General features: G+C 37.7%; 1 protein-coding gene across 17 annotated transcripts in view; it reads left to right on the top strand.

The window, feature by feature from the left end:
• Window positions 1-16,770, top strand: part of PAM (peptidylglycine alpha-amidating monooxygenase) — a 236,942-nt gene that overhangs the window by 77,928 nt on the left and 142,244 nt on the right. For all 17 annotated transcript variants that reach the window (XM_005303795.4, XM_042840416.2, XM_005303797.4 and 14 more), the window contains 2 exons: window positions 8,426-8,931; window positions 10,205-10,325. In XM_005303795.4, the coding sequence (XP_005303852.2) occupies window positions 8,840-8,931; window positions 10,205-10,325 (213 nt within the window). In that variant the 5' untranslated portion in view covers window positions 8,426-8,839. The remainder of the gene's footprint in view (window positions 1-8,425; window positions 8,932-10,204; window positions 10,326-16,770) is intronic.

Here is a 16,770-nt window from a genome sequence, read left to right on the forward strand (position 1 = left end):
ATTGTATAAAAATTTGTTCCATTATCTTTCTTAGTATCAATGTTAGGCTGACTGGTCTATAATTTCTCATGTCGTCTTTGTTCCCCTTTTTAAAGAAAGTTACTATATTTGCCCTTCCACAAACCTCTTGGACCTCACCCATCCTCCATGAGTTCTTGAAGGTGATTGCTACTTCAAGTACCCTAGGATGGATTTGTTCAGGCCCTACTGACTTGAATGTATCTTATTTAGCTAAATAGTCTTTAACCTGTTGTTTCCCTGTTTTGGCTTGTGTTCCCTTCTCTTTGTTATTAATATTTATTATGTTAAGTATCTGGTCACCATTAACATTTTTAGTGAAGACTAAAGTAAAAAAGGTATTAACTCAACCTTCTTGATGTCATTAGTTATTAGCTCTCCTCCTCCTCTGTGTAGAGAATCTACGCTTTTCTTTGTCTTGCTCCTGTGTATTTATATAACCTCTTCTCATTATCTTTTATATCCCTTGCTAGGTGTAACTCATTTTGTGCCTTAGCCCTGCTGATTTTGTCCCTATATGCTTGAGCTGTTCTTTTGTGCTCCTCTTCAGCAATTTGTCTATGTTTCCACTTTTTGTAGGATTTCTTTATAATTTTTAGGTCATTAAAGAGCTCCTGGTAGACCCATATTGCCCTCTCACTTTTCTTCATATTTCTTCATCGCTTCAAAATAGTTGGAAGATGTGCATTTAATATTGTCTTTTTGAGAAACTGCCAACGCTCCTGAACTGCTTTATCTCTTAATATTCTTTCCAAATGACATTACCTGCTCCTGGTTGCTACGCAGATGAGCAGTCTTCTCTTGCAGCTCGCTTTCGTGCTTACTGGGGGACTCCAGTAATGGATACTTCTCACATTAGGAGTTTTCCTCTGCCTGGCTTTCATTGGTGGGGACATGCAGACAGCATTCCCAGCAAGTCAAGACCTGGGACTGGTGGAAGTCTGTATGGCCAGGATGCCAGTCTGGCAGGGACCCCATGGGGTGCAGGCAGAGGAAGGGCTAGCAGTAGTGTTGGCGAGACAACCTTTCCCTCCCATTGTGGGTTCTTCCTCATGGAATGCCTGCACATTAATGACAGGAATTACCCTTCTTGGATGGTATTAAGCTGCCTTAATTACATGACAGTCTTTCTCTTCTTGTATTCTCCAACATCATTCTCTGCTCACCTTACAGCTTTTAGAGAAAAGAGGCAGGAATCCTACAGACAACACCCTCATCATTCACTATATTATCTGATTCATTCACTGAACACCATCTATGCTGTGATTTGAATGCTAATGATCATTCAATTAGAGACTGGCAGAATGAGTTCATGGTGATAGAATTAAGGTTGCATCTTATTTCTGACATTCTCAGTAGGGGTCTGCCCTAGAGTCAGACCCCTAGTCCCAGTTCTCAAGGTAATAAAGGAGAGGAAACTAAATTGATAGAAATAAAGAGCAGCACCAGCTCCTCTGTCCTGCCTCTGTGTGCTTCCCAGAGACTGAACGAAGCTTGGATCTCTGCTTGCTCCTTTCTGGAAGCTGAGGATGAAAGGTCTTTTCACCTCCGCAAGCTGGGCTCTTCTGAATTGGGCTTCTCTCTTTTAAAGTGTCCTCCTCCAAGACTAGCATGTTTCACAAGTGAGATGGAGCAGGGCTGTCTGAGCCCAAAGCTACTCTTTAACCCCTTCTTGCCTGGTGCAGGGTTTGTACCCCCTGTCACATGCATAATCCATTGTAATTGTTTTCCCTGTGGTCAATTATTTACTTAATTTTTCCTTTAGTGTGGGTCTTAACACACAGAAATAGAGGAGAGAAAAAGGTTATTTAAAGGTGATTGTAAATCCACAGACTAGAAGAGGACTCAGACATGTTTTCCACAGTACTGGAAACTGTTCCTAACTATTTTTTTTTTTAAATTGACTAGAATTCCATTTGACTGTTTCTTTAAGAAGACACTTCATTGAAGAGAACTGAGAACTCTGTAGCCAACAAACTGAGCTCCTTTTTCAATTAAATTAAATTTTACAAATATGTCTTCCATGTAATGGTTTTAAAGCATTATTAAAATATTATAAAAGCTCCTTTAAGATACAGATAACCAAGTCAAAAATGGAACTATAATGACTGTTAGGTAATTGTAAAAAACAAAACATGACATAACAATGCTTTCTAAAGATGGTCTACAAAGCATAAGCACTAACTGTCTTTGAAATAAGTCTTATGCTGATTAGAAAATTGTTACACACTTGGTTAGAGTCAGCACAACAATATAATTCACTCTGAAGTATGTAAGAATTTGATCTTAAGGGTTACTTAATTTTATAAGCTATAAGATATTGTACACAATTTCATTTTTATTTTTTCTTTACATATATTAAAGCTAATTTTTACACACTATTTCAAAATGTATGAACTGCATAATAAATATGCTTTTTGCCAATTGGATTATGAAGGTCAAATGAAAGAAAATTAATGTTGAGTTGTGCTGTATGCACATAATTTGTGTAATGTTGTTTGTTGTTTTTCTTCCCCTTAAATGTGGACATCTGGAATTTTAAATTCTCTTTAGGGATCCTGCTGACTTGTTAATCATTTTTGTGCTTTTTGTTAAATGGAGGATTTCTTGCATGTTTCCTGCTGGGAAAATGGAGTAGCTTTAGAACAGGACACAACTGGATACTGTACCTATCTGAGAAGTCTATTGCATTATCATCAACCAGTAAATGCTTTCCAGTGCTGTGTGAAATTCTCTTGAGGACTGTAGAATGCAGATTCACAATTTAAAGGGACGAGATGATGTATGCTGCTAAAAAGGGGTGTGTTTTGTCTTCTTGGGTGAAACCCACAAACACTGAACTTTTTACATATGGTGTGAAGTAGAAGAGCATCTAATGATATTGGTCAAATATTAAAGCTTTCATGAAAAATGTGTTTGGTAATGTTTTCTGTGGGGATAGGCAAAGAACAGAGACGTTTGAAGACCAAGGAATACACTTAATTGAAAGTGTATCATTGGTACACTAGACTTTATATAGATACAGATGTGTTATGAATGTAATAGAGGTCTGAATGTAATAGAGACTGCCAGACTCTCTTACATTTCATATCTGTTTGAACAGACTGTGACTGTGTTGGTTCATTATACCACCGTAACATAACAGAGTTGAGAATGGCTTTCTAGGGGGAGAGGATCTACAGTGTGGGCTGAACAGTTCTAAGGGATCTTAAGAGTAGCAAAATCTAACAGAAAAGTCTTGAACTGAACTTGTTTTGGTTCCAAAACCAAATGCCAGAAAGGGATGGGTCTTTACCTCTGCATAGTGTGGATTTTGTTTTAAAGCTAGTTGAGAGGCACCTACTCATACAGTATTATAAAATTCAAAAAGAGCTTTGAGAAATGGAAAATGCTGTGTTTTGCAAAAGTTCATCCTATTTTGACAGATAAAAAGCTCAGGAAGAGCAGAAAGAATGACCCCCACCCGTCCTCCAATAAAAGTGTGTGAGGTGGCTGGGATACAGATGCAGTTGAATAATTTGCATCTGGCCATTCTGCCATCCAACCATCCTGTTACATTTTATAAAATCCCTTAATTTCACAGCACCCCATGTAGTAGGTGTCATTCAACACCCACTTTTTACTGATGCAGAAACTTGAGTTGCACAGGTTAAATGCTTTGTCAAAGATCACATGTGCAATCTGTGGTGGAGCTGGAAAAAGAACCCAGGTGGTCTCACTCAGTCCTGTATGTTTAAAATTTATGAAACAAGAAGACAAATAGCATTTGTGAAAGAAAAATTAAAAACTGGAAACGGGCACTATGTAAGCTTCCCAGATAAAGCTTTATCGGTCCACTGAAACCTTGACTGTGGCCATTTGCCCCTCTTCCTTGCATCCTTGTCAGAGGAGAGATTACTAATTGCACTGAATTGTTTGGTGTTTTTGTGCTGTGGATGAAAGACTCTAAGTGCTAAATTGAGACTACCAAACACTTGCAACCCTTTTCAAACGTGTTCTTGCGGTCAACATTGAACTATTGGAGTGACAGAGTTCCTGTCTGCATTTCCATTCTTCAATATTGATAATTCATTCCTTCTTGTTGTTCCTCTGAACTGCTTGCTTTGGGTCCTTATAAACTTGTATTCTGATAATATTGTTAATCTGATTTGTATTTTATTGTTATGGAATTCTAGCTTCTTGGCCACTTTTTCAACTAGGCTGTCAGGGCCTCATCCTCTTCCTCCTCCTAGCTGCTCATGACTGTTCTTCCACTCTCCCACATTCCCTTTCCTGCCCTAAATAATTATCATTTTCCTTTATATCCCTTGGGCTCTAGTTTCTCTAATATTATTTCCATCCTTTTACTTCTTTTCTCTTGCGCCCTGTGGAGCACCCAGTGCAACTTAGAAGCAAAATCACAGTTATCAAGATGTGCATATAATGAACCTAAGTAACCGTTTTCAAAGTAGCAGCCGTGTTAGTCTGTATCCGCAAAAAGAACAGGAGTACTTGTAGCACCTTAGAGATTAACAAATTTATTTCAGCATAAGCTTTCGTGGGCTACAGCTCACTTCTTCAGATGCATAGAGTGTGTTTCACTCTATGCATCTGAAGAAGTGAGCTGTAGCCCACGAAAGCTTATGCTGAAATAAATTTGTTAGTCTCAAAGGTGCCACAAGTACTCCTGTTCTTTCTAAGTAACAGTATAATATTATTATTGTATCCCTTGTTCTCATTTTTCTCCCTTTTATTGGCTGGTAATCTCACTCATTGCATCATCTCTGAAATTAGACTGAAATCTCCTTAGGACTGAGCAGTGTATCCTATTTGCTTTTTAAAGTAGGTAATACATGTTAGGGTGTGTGTGTGTGTGTTTGTGTGTGTGCGCGCGCCTGCTAAGGCCTGATTTTAAACATCAACTACACAGTTTGTATGTCCAGTTATGACTCTCGTGCATGCAATTGTGCCAATTTATTGCAAGTTTCTCTCTCTCTCTCATTAGTAAACTATATAATCATTGGATACAGATGTAATTGTCTAAGTCACCACTGATTTAATTTCTTAGCTTTGTTAGATCAGGGATCGGCAACTTTTGGCATGCAGCTCGCCAGGGTAAACACCCTGGCGGGCCGGGCCGGTTTGTTTACCTGCTGCGTCCACAGGTTCGGCCGATCGCGGCTCCCACTGGCCGTGGTTCACTGTCCCAAGCCAATGGGGGCTGCGGGAAGCGGTGCGGGCCGAGGGATGTGCTGGCCGCCGCTTTCCGCCACCCCCTGTGGCCTGGAGTGGCGAACCACAGCCAGTGGGAGCCGCGATCGGCCGAACCTGCGGACGCGGCAGGTAAACAAACTGGCCCGGCTTACTGTTACCATTAACAGTAAGTTTATCAGTAGTCTCCTCTAAAAGAGTTGGATTCAGTTAATGGATGGATATTTATGATAAGAATTGCTGCACATAATCTCAAATAATGTTTTAGTAAAAATTACCAAAGATTTGTTTCATAGTTGCTGAAAAATACTTTGTCAGATTTATATTTCATGAATTTGAGAATAATTTACTACACTGTAAGATTATGCAAATGAAAGTAAATATATTCCTTATTTCTGCTTCTAAGTTTTTTATAGCTCTTGTGTTGTACATATATACTTACAGGGTGTTCAGCTTGTGAAAGTGAAGGATAACATTTCTTTGTCCATTAGAACAAGTTCTGGAATTATATGTTGAAAACATGGTTGTACTGAAAACCAAACAAAGTTGATATTAAATACATGGCATATTTTATTCTTATATTTGAAGACAATGAGGAAAATTATACTGTTTCCCCAATATGATACTTGGGTTTTTTTGCTCTCTACATTGTACAGTCTCATAAGAATGACCATAATGGGTCAGACCAAAGGTCCATCTAGCCCAATATTTGGTCCTCCAACAGCGGCCAGTGTCAGATGCTTCAGAGGGAATGAACAGAACAGGACAATTATCAAATGATACATTCCATCATCTAGTCCCAGCATCTGGTAGTCAGAGGCTTAGGGATAGCCTGAGCATGAGGTTGAATCCATGACCATCTTAGCTAATAGCCATTGATGGACTGTCCTCCACGAACTTCTGTAATTCTTTTTTGAATCTAGTTATAGTTTTGGTTTTCACACTGTACCCTGGCAATGAGTTCCACAGGTTGACTATGTGTTATGTGAAGAAGTGCTTCCTTTTTTTAGTTTAAACCAGCTATCCATTAATTTCATTTGGTGACCCCTAGATCTTGTAGTATGTGAAGGGGTAAATAATACTTCCTTATTCACTTTCTCCACACCATTCATGATCTTATAGATCTCTATCATATCCCTCTGAACTAGCAAACTAGATATAATTCGATAATAGCCAGCTAGGTGCATTCCAACTTTTTAAACCCTTTCAAGTCAGGATATTAGGGTAACATGGTTCATTTCTTTAAATGTTTTTGCCTCTAGCACTCAGATTAATTATATGAAGAATATGTAGCACATTGCAGAAAATTCATAAAAATAAAATAAATAAAAAGCCCAAAATGTTCACATCAGTAACTACTGACATGACAACATTTCTTTATCTTGAAAAGCTTCAGTAACTGGGATTCTGAATAAGTGTGCTTTTTTTTTTTTTAATGTCCCACTCCTGTGGGTGGGGAAAGTGCCATAATGGTTTCTCATAAAAGATTCTTCGTTAAACTTTGAATTTACCCATTTTGAGGAGAAGAGATGATCGAAACTTGCATTTCTCTTCTCCTCCATGTGATCACAAACACTGATGATTCTTTTAAAGGCTGTCTGATGTACATTGTACTAAAAGAGAATTCTCAGCCAATCAAAGTGCCAGGATGCTGTACAGCTAGTGACCCATAACCCTATAATTAACATTTAAGTGTACAGTTATCTGATCTCTGTTGAGGGCTTGTCTCTCATATGTCCCTTATTTTGATAGTTGTTGCTCACTTTAGTCCCAGAACTCCCTGTTTTCCCTGTACCCTGCTACCACAGCCTCCCCACATCCCTACCCTGTACCCTGCTCCTGCACACCCCACCCACCCCCATACTCCCCCACACTCCCTGTACCCTGCCACTACAGCCTCCCCACCCACAAACCTGTCCATATCCATGCCCCATACCCTGCACCCCAATACTCCACCCAACCCTGTACCCCGCCCCCCTATTTTCCACTGTTTTTAGTATTCCCTAACTTTATTCTTCAAAATTATGTACATCACAAATAAAGAATCATGAAACTAAGGTCATGGACAGTTACTTATTGTCTGAATATTGGGGACGTTTTGTCCCACTCTTGGGCCTTGGCAGGTTGAGAGCGAGGGGTTGAGGTCGTATACGGTTATTTCTCAGTAACCATATACTTTGTATAGTCTTCAAATGAATAAAATACATGCAAATGAATATTATGGTTAAATTATGTAATTTTTATATTTTCTATGAAAAATGGAATGCAGTTTACTTTAAATACAGTAATTTAAGTTAAACATTTCATTTTAGACATTTTATTATATTTAACATTTTATCTTTATTTGGTTTCTTTAATCACTATCTCGGGTTGCTGGCTAAAAAGTTAATTTATCCTTTCAAATTTATTTTATAAGAAACACCGGATCATATTTCAGAATCTTTATACGTTATTTAGAATTTGATGTTTGTATTTACTGCTGAAAGTGAAATTTTCAAACTGATTTTTTCCCCTTCCCTTTGGAACTTTGGAGAGAACTAGTCCATCTGCAATACCACATAGGTTATTTGGTAGTTTTGTTTCTTAAATTTTAAACTTTGTATTTATAACATTAAATTAAAATGCAGAATCTCATAAATCTGAAAAATTAGATTCCAACAGTTTTAAAGCAGTGAATGGAATAGTACCTTAAGCTAAAGTTTCTCTAGTTTACAAAAGACTAGAACACCCATTTACTAGTTGAAAATAGCATGTTCTGCTATCACATGCTTGTTAAATTATTTCCTTAAAATAATTCTTAATTAAAATCCCTTGATGCTTGTCATGTGGGTTTTCCCTCAGCAATGCATTCAACATACTATGTGTGTGTATATATATATATATATGTATGTTTATGTTTATATATAAACATGCTTTGTCCTTTAAAGCTTCTTTCCTTACCTCATATGCTGCTGGGTCTAAGCACTATTTATTTCTCTTTTCACATGCTACTTAGCCATCTTCCATTTGAATAACTTTCCCAATATATAGTGTAGGAATTGCAATAATTTTTGTGCATTTATGATGATGGAAGGGCAGTAAGAGACTTGGTGCATTTTTCACTGGGTTGGGCTAAAGCTTATGAAAGTACTAATGTATTAAAAAGCGTCAACAGGGATTTGCTAAGGACTAATGCTGTAATGTGTTAGTCATCCTTTATCTGCTTCTATTTTTACAGGTTCTGAAGGATGACTGACGTTGGTTTGTGTGATGCCACTCGGAGCCTTTGTCACTGTGGACTGATAAGTAACCTGCAGGTTTAACAGTACAGCAGGGGGAAAAGCATCAGGAATGCCACTTGCTTCAGCTCCTTAACTGGACAAAAGTACAGTGTAGCTATCTGCAAAGGGAGAGTCTTCAACTGATTTATTTTTTGCAGCTAATAATAAAGACAACTTAACAGCATCCACCTTCCTGGTTTACAGTGCTTCACCTTCCAAGACAGATGGTGTGTCAAAAGCTGTAAGATGCCTGCCGAACACACAATAATGAAGTAGTGAGCTGCTGCTGCCTAATTGTCAGGAACACAGCTGACAGAGCTGCACTACCCTTTTTCTGCTCCCTTAATCGGTCCAGGAACAGCAGGGTGGACATGGCTGGCCTCATTAACAACCTGCTGATACTGTTGCTTGTTTTTCAAAATACCTGTTTGGGTTTCAAAAACCCACTTTCTGTCTTTAAGAGGTGGGTTATGCAGAAAACATCTTTTGGTATTTTCAATGCATGCTGCTTAGTGATGCTACCACTTCGTCTAATGAAAGTGTTATAAAGATTAAAAAGTATGTACTAGCTAAAAATTATTTACAGAGGAGACACATTTTAGTGTAGCTAGCTTCTTAAACTGAGATTCTCTGCAGAGTTTGGAAAGACACTCTTTTGTTGTATTTTGGAGTCTTGAAAAAGAAGAATCTGTTGTTGACCCCCCCGTCTGTTACTCTTTGAAATGTGAATCTGCCTTGGCAATATGATTATTAAGATTAAATAATAAAACAATAACTTAAGATTTGTGTGTAGCTCCACTGATGTACTTAACACATAATATATATTGTCCCTATCCCCATGAGTTTACTAGCTAAACTGTTACTTCTTCACGAGATAATGTCAACTAGTTTATAATTAGGGATCTGGTGTTTATTTTTTTAGGTCTTGAATACTAAATTTATGTAGATAAATTTGGTGGTTGCATGTGTGGGGGAATCCACTTTATTAGCCCATAAGAAAATATAGCATTATATATTCAATGTACACTCTGTAGTTACCACATCACATTTATCAATTGATATATTTAGAATTTACAGTACATTAAATGTTTTTGTCATGCAATTCCCATTAGTAACAAGTTGAATATTTGCTTTGTTTCTTTGGTTATGTGTAGCATTCACTACAGACCGACTTAACTCCCACATACTAAGTTGTAAAATTTACTGGTAGGTAGTCGGGAGACACTGTAGGCAAATACGTATTCAAATATAATAAATGAACATCTCTAGAATCTAAAATCGGAAAGATTTTGATTTTTTTCTGCCACGTTCAAACTGAATTCTATATCAAATATGAACTTTAAAAAAGTGTTGCTGTTTTCCCTCAGCTGATAACACTAGATAATATATTTTGGCATATTAAGAAAAAATGTCCATATATGTCTGTACCTTAAACTGTAGTTCATATAAAGAGCTTATTTTTAGTAGTAAACTTTTTTTGCTAGTACTTCATAGTTCAGTCTGTTTTAATGCGTCCTATGAACACCTCCAAAATATTCAGTAACTCCTTTTTCAAAAAATCATAATGGAGTTAGACTCCCAAATTACATTGAAAATCAGTGGGAGTTGGGTGTCTAATTCCCTTATGATCTACTGATAATCCCAGTTTATACACATTACTTTTTTTTGGGGTAATATAAAAATACAAACTCTTGATCAGTAAACTTGAAACCATTTTTTAATTTTCTTCCCTTAAGGTATAAAGATACTACTAGATCTCTTTCAAGTGAATGCCTTGGAAACAACAGGGCAGTGATTTCTCTTGGTCTAACTGATTTTGCATTGGATATTCGCATGCCTGGGGTGACTCCTAAGCAGGTGAGAAAAATATTGTATTTTATTGTCCTTCTCCATTACACCTTAAAACCTGAGAAAATGAATTTTGCTTACAGCATTAATAATTATTAATAATAATAATAATAAAAAGCAACAGGCTAAACTCTCTACTCCTTTGAATACAGACAGAGCTATAGATTCCTGCAGGAAGAGTCTAAAATATTGAGTAAAATAAGAAATTATAACTTTAAAATTACATAAAATTTTGTCATTTGATTAATGTTACTTAGATTATATTTGTTTTATAAACTGAATCCCTAAAATCTAATTGTTTTGTGTTTTCAGTAGAATAATATTCACAGTGATGCAGTATGCATTAACAAAGGAAAATGACTCTCTTAAAATGAAAACCTCTCCAATTGTGCTTTAACACATTTGTTTATATAGGTATGGGGTTCTCAAATTTGATTGCACCGTGACACCTCCCTTCTGACAACAAAAATTACTACACAACCCCAGGAGAGGGGAGCCAAACCCAAAGCCTGACCCCACCGCCCTGGGCGGGGGGCTCAAAGCTGAAACCCAAGGACTTCAGCCCCAGGCAGGGGGCCTGTAACCTGAGCCCTGCCACCCAGGGCTGAATCCCTCGGGCTTGGGCTTCGGCCCAGAGTAGTGGAGCTTGGGCTTCCGCCCAGGGTGGTGGGGCTCGGACTTTGGCCCCAGGCCCCAGCAAATCTAAGCCAGTCCTGGTAACCACATTAAAACAGGGTCCCAACCCACAGTTTGAGAAGTGCTCATATAGGTAACAACTAGATACACTAAGATACACCCATTGGCTCCAGTGATGGAGGGGAGGGTGCCCAAGAGGCTCAGGTTACAGGATCTAGCCCTTAAATTGCTGTTTCAAGCAATTGTGCCAAACAGAAAGGAAATCGAATGCATACAATGCACAAACCCCCATTTGTGTTGCAATATTTATGACACTAAAGTCAGTTCAGGAAAACTACCCTAACATGTGGTTCATTGCATAGTTTTCTCAGCACGATTTTCTTATCATTTCCTGGGCAAAGATAGATTGATGTGATAGATTGTTGGCAGGGAATATTAAAAAACCTAATATATAAATCTTTTTTAAAGTACCTTATTTTTAAGGTGCATATAAAATAGTCAAACTTTCTACTGTCTCATTTACAGTTAGTTCCTTAAGCATGATAAACTGTAATTAATTATTTTTAGCAGCCATGCAGTGCCTGGGATTATGTCCTTTATTAAAAGGTAGTACTTTTCCTTTTGAAGGGCTGCAGAGGCATGAGAACAGGATGTTGTGCTGCAGTAGATGACTCATTGTTGCAGATAGCACTTCTAGAAAAACTAGTGAGGAAATATAAGGATTTCAATTATTGGGGAGCATCCCCTTGGAGCATGTAATTTTGAGCCAGCTATGACATTTTAATGATTGAGAAACAGAAATAAAATTGCTTCTGCTGGAGCCTCTTGACTGCATAAAAAATAATGTAAAATCTTCTTTTGGAAGTGGGGGGAAAGTGCTTGAAGAATTCTGAGGTACATGTATGAAATTTCGCAGGTATTTGCTATCAAAGCACAAGACCCATTAGTCGAAGATGTAAACAATGTGACTAACCCTAAAGAGCTTTACTTTGCTCATCTAAAATCCATTAATGTTAATGGAGAGAGAGTAATGATAATTAAGGTTAAGATTCTGTCATAGGTATTTTTAGTAAAAGTCAGGGACAGGTCCTGGGCAATAAATTTAAGCAAAAAAAAAAAAAAGAGAGAGAACCCTACTCCAATTCCCAGACAGGCAAATGAAAATAAGTAAAGATGTCTGCCATAACTATATTTAAAAGAAACAAAGAAATCCTTTACAGTTCGGAACAGAAACTTGGTCTTGGTCTTTGATCAGAATGTCACAGATAAACTTTGGTATGTTCTTCAAGAGATAATGTAGGAGTCACCGTCCCCAGACTGAGAAGGTCACTCCAATCTGCTCAAGGTTACTGTGTGGGATGGCTAGCAGCAGCTTTAACTCCATTAAGCTCAGTTGCTGTGACAGGCAGAACACTGGTGGAGGGTAGAAATCTGTTCATTGCATAAGGGTGGGGAGGGGAGCTATACAATGGTCTCTTTGCTGTCTCATGCTCTCTGTCCTCCAAGTGCAGGAGACTCTTGCTCCTGGCTGTTGATTGATGTGTGCTGCTTAAATGTGACTCTACTGGAGACCTCTCTATTAAAACCATTCATCTTGATGGATAATTTCAGCTGCCATTTATAAGTATCATCATTTCCCATCCTATAGGGGTCAGAGTGGGAAGAAAAAAAGTGATGCTACTTTTCTAAGCTCCACCCATGTGAGTTGCCAAAATGAGATACTACTCATAGTGGATCGGGCAGATATTCAAAATGTAATTGTGTTCTTGCTTCATTCCTTCTTGATCAGGAGGAAAAAATAAGTAGTGGTGCCTCTCAAACATCACCTTTCTATGATGCCAAAATAATACTTCACTTGCAGTAATGTCTGCAGCATTATGATCCACCATCTTCCTCCTTACACAGGGAATTAAATAATTAACAATGTTAACATTTTAAGTTATCATCAGGCATCAATGAGATGTAGGGGCAGTTCACACCTCTCTAAGCTGCTATTACGGGCTCTCTGTAGACTTGTCTCTGCTTTGGTTACACAATGGCTCACATTCTTGCGGGTTTTTTCGCAATCATAACAGAATCTTTTGAGATTCAGGAGGGCAAATTAGTAACTTTAGAGAAGTGCCAGCATGACAGAGGGGTGCATGCCTTCTGTTTCTGAGTCTTGCTTTTCTTCAGAGAAAAATGCGTTGACATTGCATTATATTGATGTAAAGAAACGGAGAAGTTCATCATTCTAACCAGCAAGTGCAGTCTAATTTGAATAAACAGGAGTAAGCTACACTTATTTGTTCTGGGGCAGAACTTTCCTCTCCTAACATTGTCTTCTCTATGAAGGATAGAGAAATAGCGGTGCAGATATAAAAGTTTATTGGATAATAGTTGAGCAGCTGTATCCAACCAGTATCAATGGCAAAGAAATAAGACTATGGCATTTTGATTATTGGAAACTAAACTGATTTAAAAAGCTAAAGAAATTTGTAAAAGTAGACAAAATTGGTTTCCTATTTATTAAAAATCCACCTGATAATTTCTCTTCTACATCGTAATGATTTTTTGTTTAAATGTTTTTAAAAGAATTTATAGCCAATAAGTACAAAGTTACTGTAGAGTATTACGTCGTCTTGTAGTAGCCTGTTTTGCTATAACTACAGATGTGGAATTAAAAAACAATACATGTTACTCAATAAAGCACAAGACACTGCAGTGTTCAAATCAAATATTCATGGATTATAATGCCAGAAGGGACTATTATGATAATTTAATATGACCTCCTGCATGACACATGCTATTGAATTTCACCCACCAAGTCCTGTATTGATCCTGATAATTTGTGGTTGCACTAAAATATAAGTCTTAGGAAGACATCTTTTCTTCATCTGAATACTTCAACTAATGGAGAATCTACTACTCCCTTGTAAACTGTTCAAATGGTTATTTACCCTCTTATTTACATGTCTTTTTATTTTACTTTTTTAAGTTTTTCTCTTTTTCCTGTTAATTTTTTTTTTAGTTTCAGCTCCCAGCACTCGTGTTGTGTCCTAGATGAGAAATCTAGAAATTTTGCACTGTGTGTAGGTACTTGTATAGCATGTTCAAGTTGCCTCTTGCCCTTCCCTAAGCTAAATGGTTGAATGTCTTAAGTTTTTCACTGTAAGGCATTTTCTCTAGGGCTTGAATCATTCTTGTGGTCCTGCTCTGAATGCTTTCCAATTTCAACATGCTTTTTGATACCAGAATAGGCCATGGTATTCTAGTAACAATTTCAGCAGTGCTATATAAATAGGTAATATATCCCTGCTCCTGCTTGATATTCCCCTATTTGTACATCCAAGGATGGCATTAGCACTTTGTGCCACAAGGGTAAGTCACATTCAATAAGTTATCTGTTGTGATCCCTGATGCTTTTTCAGAGTGGCTGCTTTCTAGGATCCAGTACCTCATGTTGTCAATAAGCCCTACTTGTTTTTCTTCCTACGTATAGGGCCTTGCATTTGACTTTATTTAGACACTCACCTCTGTATTTTGAGCTGTTGAAATTCTGCCAAAGCCCGGATGTCTCCTGAATTTATTTGACAGCAACTCATGATCAACAAACATTATGTCAGACCACTGATAAAATTTTAAACTCTACCAGCCAGGGATGGAATGGGCTGAGTTTCCAGTCCATAGAGCAAATAAATCTGAAAGTAAGTTCCAACCCTCAAGTTCCCTCAAAATTTCCATATGGGCATAAGTGTAGGATTGAAATCAGATGAATAAAACTACTTTAGAGCCTATAGGTCAAAGGGTGCTTGAGAGATGACATGCCCCAAAAGTAATATTTTAAAAGAGAAAAAGCACTTTAAAAATAATAAAAACCCTCTTAACTTTCAAATGCCTTGCTAATTAACCTGGCCGCCTATCTCACCCCTTTCATCACTCTCCCAGTCTAATATTTCCCCCTGTAGTAGAATGTACATGAGAAATGTAATCTTACATTTTCTGAGGAACTTAAGGGAGCTGAGGATTTTTAGAATCAAGCTTACATCAAAGATGGGCTTTTGGAGAGAGTTTCCCTTTCTCCAAGAATGTTGTATATCAGGAGTGAAGTATGGTCAAGGCGGATCACAGATATGCAGAGCTCAAAGGGTGGTTTTCTGAGTCATACACAAATCAGAGCTGGCAGTTTTGGAGGGCAGGGGCAGAGGAAATACAAAAATGTTTCCAGGTCTCCCATATTTGGGAGAACACTCCAGATCCCACTTGCTCTGAGAAATCCACCTACTGTGTCAATCTGGTTAGCTTGAAAAAAAAACAACACTTTGAGTGGCAATAGAATGTCTGATAGTAATAAAAATTCCATATTAGTCATTCACACGTTTACAGCATTTTTGTTAGATTTACTAGCTTTTAATTCAATAAGAGTTCAGTAAGGTTCTTTACCTCAGCCCTCTTGAGATGCAACTAACTACCATTTCTGAAAGAAAGAACGTCTTTAGTTCAGACCTTTACTTTCAAGTGTGCGGTAAGTTATGTTGTCTTTTTTGGAGAACTTAGTTTACAGAGTCCCGTGTATTTAATTTACTTAATCTACATGTGTTTTGGATTGATTTGAGATTTTTATCTCTAGCTTTCACGCAGTATTTTACAAACTTTCAGCTTCCTTCATTTACTCTTGGGTATAGAAGTCTAGATGTTAATGTAAAAGTTTATTTTGGACCCAGGTAAAGAATTTGAAAGTAAAAAAAATCATTTTTGTTTCAATGGATAAAATATGGGGTTGTAAACTTTTAAATTCACTGTTTATCAATGGATTAAATGTTGTTTAATAGGTCTCTGTCTCAGGGCTCCTCCATTGTTATCCAGTGAATCTCACTGCATGGCCAGTTCGGATGGTTTTGCAGTCACAAATGCACACCAGGCTGTTTGTCTTTCACCCAGGTGTGCATTTATTTCCCTTATACATAACAATACTGTACAATAGAGCCCAATGCGGGACTATTTTTTTAATCCCACTCTCATCTCACCTTACAATACCCACTGCCAACAACTCCCGCATTGTTTCTTGCATTTTTATACCGCGCCCACCTGCAAAAACCTTAGAACCCGGAAATGCTATTAGAAACAAACAAACGAACAAAATGGTTGGTTAATATATAAATGGAATTCACAATTTTTGCCACTCAAAGAATAAAACAAATCTTGCTTAAACCACGTAAAAAATACTTTAACTCCTGTTATAATAGACATCAAATCTTTCTATCCCTCGCTTAAATTTAAGTATTAAAAGTTATAAAGTGTTTCCCCACAAATTACTGCAGTCTGTTTATTTTCTCCCACCCAGTCCTGCCCTCAACAAAATTCATTTTAGCCGCTTCCGCTATTATGACAGCAAGATCTGTGGGATCCCAGTCTGCTAAGCAACACAGGCTTATTGCAAAGACAGGCTTCCCTGCAGCCCTCACTCCCCAGCCCAAGTTCATATTCTGAACTCCTCTTCAGCTCCTCCCACTTCCTGTTTCCTCTCCTTATATTCTCCCCAATTATCTTGCTAATGCATTGGTTATCACCCAGGTGCTCACAGTCCCCCATGGAAAGTGTAAAGAACGAGGAGTACTTGTGGCACCTTAGAGTCTAACAAATTTATTTGGACATAGATTTTGTGGGCTAAAACCCACTTCATCGGATGCATGCAGTGGAAAATATGCTAGGAAGATATATATATACACAGAGAACATGAAAAAATGGGTGTTGCCATACCAGTTATAACGAGACTAATCAATTAAGGTGGGCTATTATCAGCAGGAGTAAAAAAAAAACGTTGTTAATGATAATCAGG

This window comes from Chrysemys picta, chromosome 6, assembly GCF_011386835.1.
Source record: "Chrysemys picta bellii isolate R12L10 chromosome 6, ASM1138683v2, whole genome shotgun sequence".
NCBI lineage: Eukaryota > Metazoa > Chordata > Testudines > Emydidae > Chrysemys > Chrysemys picta.